A 10,200-nucleotide genomic window follows, 5' to 3' on the forward strand; every position below is an offset into this window, starting at 1 on the left:
TGGTGTCCACTCAGAGTTCTCATCTTTCCCGAGCCTCCCTGCCTGGCCAGGCCCCAGGTCTCGCAGCCAGGGATGGAGATGGGGGGAGGGGAACCCGGATTTCTTTGTGGGGCCTCCCTCCGACTCTAATACACTCAACCTGGCCCCCTCCTCCTATTGTACCCCCCGCCCCTGCTCCTCTGGCCAGGCCAGCTTTGTCTTCCCAGCCCCCATTCCACGTGGAACAGCCAGGGCGGGGGTAGGAGAGGAGGACAGGAAGCGGGGGAGCTAGTTCTGGGAGGCGGGGGGCGGGGGAAGGAGGTTGGCGGCGGCTCCCTCACTCGTCCTCACTGCTGGCGGTCCCAACTCCAGGCACCATGTTCCTTGCGGGCCCCCCCAGCCACAGCCTCCTCCGGCTCCCCCTGCTGCAGTTGCTGCTACTGGTGGTGCAGGCCGTGGGGAGGGGGCTGGGCCGCGCCAGCCCTGCCGGGGGCCCCCTGGAAGATGTGGTCATCGAGAGGTACCACATCCCCAGGGCCTGTCCCCGGGAAGTGCAGATGGGGGATTTTGTGCGCTACCACTACAACGGCACTTTCGAAGATGGCAAGAAGTTCGACTCAAGGTAACCCCGGTTGGGCGCCCCCGGATTCACCACTCCGTCTCCTGAACCCGGGGTCCTGTTTCCTTGTTGCCTCTTTTAAGCTCTACATCCCAATACTCTAACCCCAGACAGCACCATTGGGGCCTCCCAGACACCCATCTCCCCAAAGATACCCTCCTGTCCCCACTTCCAAACCCTCACTTCTCAAAGGATCCCATTTCTTTCTCACAAGCTCTCCACATCGCAGAAAGGACTCGGTAATCAAGGTGAACTGCCTTGTGTAGTTACCAGGGCTGTATTTAATGACCTGATGGAGAGGGGTGTTCTGGCCTACAGTGTTGCGGGGAAGGGGGTGGTCCCTGCTGCTTGAGAACCCTGGGGTGGTCTATCAGCCTGGACCCCATACCTTTCCATCCACCCTGACTCCCTTTCTGGTTCCACTCCATTTTCAGTGCCTTTGTGGTTAGAGAAGAGGGAATAGAACTTTTTTTGGAGGGGGTGGGAGTTTTCAGCAGCCGGTGGGCAGGGAAAAAGGTGGGTGGGCATTATAAGAAGACAGCCGGCTGGACCTGGGGGTAGGGCATGGCTCCCTGTGGAGGCCCTGTCTGTCTACGTGTCACACAGTCGGACATGCCACCCTGGGCTCCTCGGAGGAATTTCATACCTCCCTCTCTGGTTCTCCTGGAACCCTCATCTCTCTCCATTTTAGATATCCCAGGAAAGAAGCGCAGGCCGCTCATTTTGCCAGCCCTTGGGGTTTGTGAGGTGGCCTCCTGGTCTGATCCAGGCCTTTGGTCTGCTCCAGCAAGTCCACTTTTGTTAGCGGGGACAGGGCAGGGCTGTGTGCCAGCCTCACGGGTAAACCTAGCGTCCCAGTTATACACGGACCCCACAGCACACTGAAAGAGTCAGTGTTTCTTAGACCCTCCACTGAAACACACAACTCAGCCAACAGGAAATTAGTGGCCATGACTTTAGAGGCAGGCATATATTGGGGTAAGCATACAAACTCCAAGAGCCCCAAGACCCTGGTTCAAATCCAGGCTATGACCAGGGACAGAGAATTTTGTCTCTTTAAGCATCACTTTCCTTATATGAGAAATGGAGCCAAAAACAGGACCTACTTGCTAAGGCTGACGTTAGGACTCGAAGGAGATGGATGAATGAATGTAGGCTTCTCGCAGGGCCTGGCAGTCCTCCAGCCAGTTCAGCACACATTAACATTGACCCTGAGGAAAACCGTATGAGCTGATGCTGTTGAACTTGTAGAAACTTCATGCAGAGCTTAAGCCTTCATACCAACACTGAGAAGGAAACAATCCAGACTTAAAACCTGTCCGCTTGGTGGGCAAATTCAGGTATAGGGTAGTAGCCAGAAGCGCTGCGCTGAGCACTTGACTGCTGGGAGTGAGGCAGGGGTTGGGATTTAGGGGTTGTTGTCCCTGATGGGGACTCTGGGAGCCCAGCTCATGAGTGTTGGGCTTGGAAAACTTTTTTTTTTTTTAGTTGGAGTCTCATTCTGTTGCCCATGAGCCACTGCACCTAGCCGATTATATACACTTTTAATTTATTTTAAGTTTTCAGAAGTAAAGTGAGGATGGGAGATTTTCTTTCTTTTTTTTTTTTTTTTTTTTTAATTGAAGGGGCCATGGGTTAAGAAAGTTTTCTGGCCAGGCGCGATGGCTCACACCTGTAATCCCAGCACTTCGGGAGACTGAGGTGGGCAGATCACGAGGTCAGGAGATCGAGACCATCCTGGCTAACACGGTGAAACCCCATCTCCACTAAAAATATAAAAAAAATTGCCGGGTGTGGTCCAGGTGCCTGTAGTCCCAGCTACTCGGGAGGCTGAGGCAGGAGAATGACATGAACCTGGGAGGCAGAGCTTGCAGTGAGTGGAGATCGCGCTACTGCACTCCAGCCTGGGCAACTGAGCAAGACTCTTGTCTTAAAGAAAAAAAAAAAAGTTTTCTAAGTTGGGTGGGCATGTTGGCTCACGCCTGTAATTCTAGCACTTTGGGAGGCCAAGGAGCTTAGGAGTTTGTGACCAGCCAGGAGTTTGCGACCACCCTGTGCAACATGGTGAAAGGCTGTCTCTACTAAAATACAAAAATTTAAGGCTGGGCGCTGTGGCTTACGCCTGTAATCCCAGCACTTTGGGAGGCCGAGGCGGGCGGATCACGAGGCCAGGGTGGCATGTCCGACTGTGTGACACGTAGACAGACAGGGCCTCCACAGGGAGCCATGCCCTACCCCCAGGTCCAGCCGGCTGTCTTCTTATAATACCCACCTGCCTTTTTCCAGACTAGTCTGGCCAACATAGTGAAACCACGTCTCTATTAAATATACAAAAAAATTAGCCAGGTGTGGTGGTGTGCACCTGTAATCCTAGCTACTCGGAAGGCTGAGGCAGGAGAATCACGTGAACCCAGGAGGCGGAGGCAGAGGTTGCAGTGAGCTGAGATCACTCCATTGCACTCTACCCCAGGCAACAATGTGAGACTCTGTCTCAAAAAACAAAAACAAACAAACAAAAAAAATTAGCCAGGCATGGTGGCGTGTGCCTGTAATCCCAGCTACTTGGGACGCTGAAGCAGGAGAATTGCTTGAACCCAGGAGGCGGAAGTTGCAGTGAGCCGAGATTGTGCCACTGCACTCCAGCCTGGTTGACAGAGTCGAGACTCCATCTCCAAAAATACACAAGTATAAGTAAAAGTAAATACATTAAAGTGTATAACTAAAAACAAACAAAAGCCATGGCACTTTTAGAATAGGCACTTTTTTTTTTTTTTTTTTTGGAGATGGAGTCTCACTCTGTCGCCAGGCTGGAGTGCAGTGGCGCAATCTCGGCTCACTGCAACCTCTGCCTCCCAGGTTCACGCCATTCTCCTGCCTCATCCTCCCGAGTAGCTGGGATCACAGGCGCCCGCCACCATGCCCAGCTAATTTTTTTGTATTTTTAGTAGAGACGGGGTTTCACTGTGTTAGCCAGGATTATAGAATAGGCCTTTTCAAAATGTGAAACCAATTCCCACCCCACCTCTGCTCTCCTTGTCTTTTCCTTGGAGAGCCGACAGTATAATGGCAAAAACATGGGCTTTGGAACTCAGCTGACTACATATTAATATTAGCTGTGTGACCTTGGGCAAGGCACTGAATCTCTCAAGTCTCCATTGTTCTCATAAGAAAAATGAGAACAAGATTGCCCACTTCACAGGGGAGAGAAAGAAGATACAGAATGTAAAATGCCAAGCATTTAATCCCATATAATAATGCTCCTCTGTCCCTCCGTGCTGTACCTGCCACTGCCCACTTGCTGTCAGCAAATAGTAGCAGCAATCAGGCCCATGCATCCCGCCCAAACCTGTCCCAGGGCAGTAGCAGCGCCTGGCCTCCTCAGGGACTTGCTTTTTGTAACAGTCCGTTCCCTTAAGGTGGGTGTCACGGCCGACTTAGGAGGGGAACTTGAAAAGGAGGCGAGAAGTGTGTGTGCATATCCACATCTGGGTATAGGGAGGGGGATTGTGTGCATGTGTGCAGGCACACCTGTGCACCTGTGCCACAGTGGGCAGTGTGTGTCTGAGATCACTGTATCCCATCTGTCCCTCCCCCTCAGCTATGATCGCAACACCCTGGTGGCCATCGTGGTGGGCGTGGGGCGCCTCATCACTGGCATGGACCGAGGCCTCATGGGCATGTGTGTCAACGAGCGGCGACGCCTCATTGTGCCTCCCCACCTGGGCTATGGGAGCATCGGCCTGGGTGAGAAGGGCTGGGGCACAAGCTGGGGATGGAGGAGGCCAGGAGGCAGAATCAGGGATCCTGGGGTGAGAAAACTGAAGTGCCGAGATGAGGGGTGACTTGCCCAATGTCATGCTGTGCACGCATTATGAAGAGTGGCAGCTCTGGCTGGGGCAGTGGCTGACATCTATGGTCCCAGAGTTTTGGGAGGCCAAGGTGGGAGGATTGCTTGAACCCAGGAGTTCCAGACCAGCCTAGGCAACATAGTGAGACCCCGTCTTTACAAAAAATAAAATAAATTATCCAGGCGTGGTGGTGTGTGCCTGTAGTCCTAACTACTCAGGAGGCTCAGGTGGGAGGATTGCTTGAGCCCGGGATTTCAAGGCTGCAGTGAGCCATGATCATGCCACTGAATTCCAGCCTGTGTGACAGAGCAAAACCCTATCTTTTTTTTTGAGACAGGGTCTCACTCTGTTGCACAGGCTGGAGTGTAGTGGTGCGATATCAGCTCACTGCAACCTCAGCCTCCTGGGCTCAAGCAATCCTCCCGTCTGAGCCTAACAAATAGCTGGGACTACAGGTGCACACCACCACGCGTGGCTAATTTTTTGTATTTTTAGTAGAGATGGGATTTCGCAATGTTGTGCAGGCTGGTCTTGAACTTCTGGACTCAAGCCATCCACCTGTCTTGGCCTCCCACAGTGCTGGGATAACAGGCATGAGCCACTGTGCCTGGCCCCCTATCTCTTAAAAAAAAAACAAAACAAAAATAGTGGCTGCTCTGTGCCTGGTTTGGGTCTCCTGGTGCTGGGATGAGAGGAAGGGGAATAACAGGGCCCTGGCTGGGATCGTGGTTGGCAGAGCACAACTCTGAGACCTCCATGCTGCTGTGCCCTCACAGCGGGGCTCATTCCACCGGATGCCACCCTCTACTTCGATGTGGTTCTGCTGGATGTGTGGAATAAGGAAGACACCGTGCAGGTGAGCACCTTGCTGCGCCCGCCCCACTGCCCCCGCATGGTCCAGGACGGTGACTTTGTCCGCTACCACTACAATGGCACCTTGCTGGACGGCACCTCCTTCGACACAAGGTAAGGGGCTGGAGGGGAGCCCTGAGGCACTGGGGACTGTGGCATGGGGAGCGGGAGTCCAGGGCCCAGCCTGCCTCTCCTACTTCCACCTCATTTTCTGTAGCTACAGTAAGGGCGGCACTTACGATACCTACGTCGGCTCTGGTTGGCTGATCAAGGGCATGGACCAGGGGCTGCTGGGCATGTGTCCTGGAGAGAGAAGGAAGATTATCATCCCTCCATTCCTGGCCTATGGCGAGAAAGGCTATGGTGAGGGTAGGCAAGGACTCAAGGGGAAATTCTCCAGAAGAGGGAAAACCAGGCCTCCACATACAGTTGCTCAGGTTGTATACTGCACGAGGGCATCCAGCCAAGGACGCAAGGCAGGATGAAATCTACCTTTGCTGCTGTCTCACTAAGAAGGGGTGCTTTATTCTGATTCACACGAAGGCTCAGTATGAGCCGGTGGTGGCCCTGGGGAACACCAAGCTCAGGCCTTACTGGAAGAGCAAGAAGCAGGGCTGCTGATGGGCGGGAAGGGCTCTGCAGAGCCGGGCTAGTGTCTTGTGCATGGTGCCCACTGGGCCTTCCTGAGTCAAGAAAGAGCCTGGGCTTGCTCCCCAGCCATATGGTTCAGGCCCTATCCCTTCCCCAGGGACAGTGATCCCCCCACATGCCTCGCTGGTCTTTCACATCCTCCTGATTGACGTGCACAACCCGAAGGACACTGTCCAGCTAGAGACGCTGGAGCTCCCCGCCGGCTGTGTCCGCAGAGCCGTGGCCGGGGACTTCATGCGCTACCACTACAATGGCTCCTTGATGGACGGCACCCTCTTCGATTCCAGGTCAGGAGGGTCTTGAGGTGGGAGGGCGGGGGCTGGGTGAAATGTGGACGAAACTGGGGGTCACTCTGAGCTGCCTGGAAGGGGAGGGCCCCTTTGACTCCCTTCCTGGCCCTCCCACCTTGTATTGCAGCTACTCCCGCAACCACACCTACAATACCTATATCGGGCAGGGTTACATCATCCCCGGGATGGACCAGGGGCTACAGGGCGCCTGCATAGGGGAGCGCCGGAGAATTACCATCCCCCCGCACCTCGCCTACGGGGAGAATGGAACTGGTAGGGGCGTTCCCCAGCCACCACCTCAGCTCCTCCTCCAAACTGCCCATTGTGGCCAGGCCGCCCCCTCCCACAGTGGGATTCCAGCCACCACTCAGCCCCTCTCATCACAAAAACATGCATGCAGCTTACATCTGGTTGCCCCATCTGATTCCTGCCACCCGGATTCCCATCAGTTTCCTCCAGGGCAGCGCCCCACTTCTCCCCTTCTGCAGTGGAGAAGGGCAGCCAACTCCTCTGAGTTTGGGGAGGGAGGATGGTTATGGAAAAACAGAACCAGCATACCCCCAGGACCCAGCTGTGCTGGGAGCCTCAGTGTCCTCACCTGTATAATGGGCAAGCCAAGCTGATCCGCAGGGTAAGTTACTGGGAGTTTGCCAGACGGTGAGTGGAAAAGGGCTTTCTAACTGGAAAGCCGCCTTCCCCTGCCCCCTGCCCCAATGAGAGTTTGTTAGAATTGACTCTGGACAAACATCCCGTCCCATCCTCCTTTGGATCCTCAGGGTCGGGAAGGGGTGTCAGGTCTAGGGGCCTCCATGGAGAGACCTCGAGGAGCCTCTGCTAGTGCTCTGAGCTGACCACACTCCCCCATTCTGTCCTCAGGAGACAAGATCCCTGGCTCTGCCGTGCTAATCTTCAACGTTCATGTCATTGACTTCCACAACCCTGCGGATGTGGTGGAAATCAGGACACTGTCTCGGCCATCGGAGACCTGCAATGAGACCACCAAGCTTGGGGACTTTGTTCGATACCATTACAACTGTTCTTTGCTGGACGGCACCCAGCTCTTCACCTCGTGGGTCCCGGGTGGGGCCGGGACTGGGCAGGTGGGTGGGCACAGGCATGGGGAGTCCTCCTCACCGTACCCCGATGCCTGCTCCTCCCTCTTGGTCCTCAAGCGCCAGGGGAGCATTCAGCCTCTTGCTGCTTCTGTAAGTCCCCATCTCAGAGCATGCCGGGGAGCCATGAGGAGATGAAATTCTTTGCGTCGCCGGGGAAGGGAAGGTGAAGCCAACCGCTGTGGCAGAACTGCTCTTTCCATTTCACAGAGGGGAAACTGACGCAGGGAGCCATGAGCCCTCGAGGCCACACTTTAGGGGGCAGAGGCAAGATGAGAAGGGAACCCCATATCTGCACTGCTGGGCCCCTGCACTCTGCTGCATGGCCCAAGTCACCAGTAGGAGTCACTCCAGAACTGAGGGCTTGTTCTGGGCCCACGTCAGAGACAGTGGGGTGTGCGCTGGCAGGGGACAGGTTGGCTGCTGACCTGGGCATCTGCTCTCCTCCAGGCATGACTACGGGGCTCCCCAGGAGGCGACTCTGGGGGCCAACAAGGTGATCGAAGGCCTGGACACGGGCCTGCAGGGCATGTGTGTGGGAGAGAGGCGGCAGCTCATCGTGCCCCCGCACCTGGCCCACGGGGAGAGTGGAGGTGAGGGGCTGAGACCGTAATCTTGTTTTTTTTTTTGAGATGGAGTCTCACTCTGTCACCCAAGCTGGAGTGCAGTGGCGTGATCTCAGCTCACTGCAACCTCTGCTTCCCAGATTTAAGTGATTCTCCTGCCTTAGCCTCCCTAGTAGCTGGGATTACAGGCGCCTGCCACTATGCGCAGCTAATTTTTGTATTTTTGGTAGGGATGGGGTTTTGCCATATTGGTCAGGCTGGTCTTGAACTCCTGACCTCAGGTGATCCACCCGCCTGGCCTCCCAAAGTGCTGGGATTACAATCGTGAGCCACTGCGCCCAGCCCGAAACCATAATCTAACTGGCATCCGTAATCTAACTGGCATCCGTCCCTTTTGCTCCTGCCCATTGTGGGCCTGAGGGCTGGTGGGGGGAGTCAGGAATGCCTTCAGGATGGCTCCTTAAACATCCCATGCCCCACTCTCCAGCCTAGCCCCAGGAGGGGAAACTGTGGCCTGTGGGCTGGGAAACAGTGAAGCCAGGCCCAGACCCTGGCCTGACTAGGACCCCTCCCTTCTCTCCTGCCCTCCCTCCAGCCCGGGGAGTCCCAGGCAGTGCTGTGCTGCTGTTTGAGGTGGAGCTGGTGTCCCGGGAGGATGGGCTGCCCACAGGCTACCTGTTTGTGTGGCACGAGGACCCTCCTGCCAACCTGTTTGAAGACATGGACCGCAACAAGGATGGAGAGGTCCCTCCAGAGGAGGTGAGTGAAGGTTCAGTCTTAATAACCATGCCCACGCACTCCCCGCACCCAAGAAGCGTCGAGGAAGATGTCCCCGTCCGGACTGCCCACCTGCCCTCGTGCTCCTGCCTGAGCTGAGTCCCGTGCCTCAGGCTCCTCATCCCTGCCGTTTCCTGGGCACACATGCAGGCTGTTCCCTACCTGAGACCAGTCACAGACTATCCCCCATGCCACGCCTCCACCCCGGCCCCCACCAGGACCCCAGCACCAGTGCCTTTCCCAGCCCTTCCTGAGTTACAGGGTGTGGGGGAGCCTGGGAAAAAATAAGAAAAAGAAAGCACTCACTGACCTCTACCTGGGGCCCCTCCCAAGGCCATGACCCTCACTGCCCACTCCCCCGGCTCTCCCCTCCCCCAGTTCTCCACCTTCATCAAGGCTCAAGTGAGTGAGGGCAAAGGACGCCTCATGCCTGGGCAGGACCCCGAGAAAACCATAGGAGACATGTTCCAGAACCAGGACCGCAACCAGGACGGCAAGATCACAGTAGAGGAGCTCAAGCTGAAGTCAGATGAGGACCAGGAGCGGGTCCACGAGGAGCTCTGAGGGGCAGGGAGCCTGGCCGGGCCTGAGACACAGAGGCCCACTGCCAGGGGGACAGTGGCGGTGGGACTGACCTGCTGACAGTCACCCTCCCTCTGCTGGGATGAGGTCCGGGAGCCAACTAAAACGATGGCAGAGGCGACATCTGTGGTGTTCCCACCACCCTAGGTGAAAATCCACAGCACAGACCTCTACTCCATTTCTCTTCCATCCCCAAACCCCTTCTTTAAAATGTTTGGATTTGCAAAGCCAATTTGGGGCTGGTGGAGCCTGGGGTTGGATAGGGCCATGGCTGGTCCCCCACCATACCACCCCTTCACATCACAGGCACAGCTGAGCTTGTTATCCCTCTCCCCAACTTTCTCTTTGTACTTCTTGTTATCCCCACTCCCAGCCCCTATTCCTCTATGTGACAGCTCCTTAGGACCCCTCCATCTTCCTCCCCATTCCTGACTGGCTCCTAGGGAAGGGGACAGCTCCTGGAGGGCAGCCCTACCTCTCCCATCCCTTTGCCCTCCTCCCTCGCCTCCAGTGGAGGCTGAGCTGACCCTGGGCTGCTGGAGGCCAGGACTGGGCTGTAGTTAGCTTTTCATCCCTAAAGAAGGCTCCTTTCCCTAAGGAACCATAGAAGAAGAAAACAGAGGGCATGTGTGAGGGAACCTGCTTGGGTGGGTGTTAGGGTTATAAAATCTTGGATTTGGGGCTGAGGGCTGGGAGGGAGGGCAGAGCTCTGCACACTCAAAAGGCTAAACTGGTGTCAGTCCTTTTTTCCTTTGTTTCAAATAAAAGATTAAACCAATGGCCTTAGGGTGTCTTTTGGAACAGGTTGAGGAGCAGAGGGGAGTGGCTAGCGGGTTAAGCGGGGGTTGTGGGAGGCCTTTAGACCCAGAGATTGGGGAAAAAGTTAAACCAGGCTGTTTCCATGGCCTCATTAGTTCCAGACAG

General features: G+C 55.6%; 1 protein-coding gene across 1 annotated transcript; it reads left to right on the plus strand.

Moving 5' to 3' along the window:
• Window positions 1-152: 152 nt before the first annotated feature.
• On the plus strand, window positions 153-10,058 carry FKBP10 (FKBP prolyl isomerase 10). Its single transcript, XM_003913036.3, has 10 exons — window positions 153-601; window positions 4,197-4,342; window positions 5,223-5,412; window positions 5,516-5,661; window positions 6,047-6,236; window positions 6,367-6,512; window positions 7,116-7,308; window positions 7,802-7,944; window positions 8,513-8,676; window positions 9,073-10,058. The coding sequence occupies exons 1-10, from the start codon at window positions 357-359 to the stop codon at window positions 9,256-9,258; spliced, it is 1,749 nt and encodes a 582-aa protein (XP_003913085.2). The 5' UTR covers window positions 153-356; the 3' UTR covers window positions 9,259-10,058.
• The last annotated feature ends 142 nt before the right edge of the window (window positions 10,059-10,200 follow it).

This window comes from Papio anubis, chromosome 17, assembly GCF_008728515.1.
Source record: "Papio anubis isolate 15944 chromosome 17, Panubis1.0, whole genome shotgun sequence".
Lineage (NCBI taxonomy): Eukaryota > Metazoa > Chordata > Mammalia > Primates > Cercopithecidae > Papio > Papio anubis.

What these genes read in the sequence shown, in the direction of transcription:
- FKBP10 (XM_003913036.3), top strand. Translation starts at nt 357, where the DNA reads ATGTTCCTTGCGGGCCCCCCCAGCCACAGCCTCCTCCGGCTCCCCCTG. An exon ending in GGCACCTCCTTCGACACAAG is followed by an intron (nt 5,413 to 5,515) that starts GTAAGGGGCTGG and finishes CATTTTCTGTAG; the next exon opens with CTACAGTAAGGGCGGCACTT. An exon ending in GGCACCCTCTTCGATTCCAG is followed by an intron (nt 6,237 to 6,366) that starts GTCAGGAGGGTC and finishes CTTGTATTGCAG; the next exon opens with CTACTCCCGCAACCACACCT.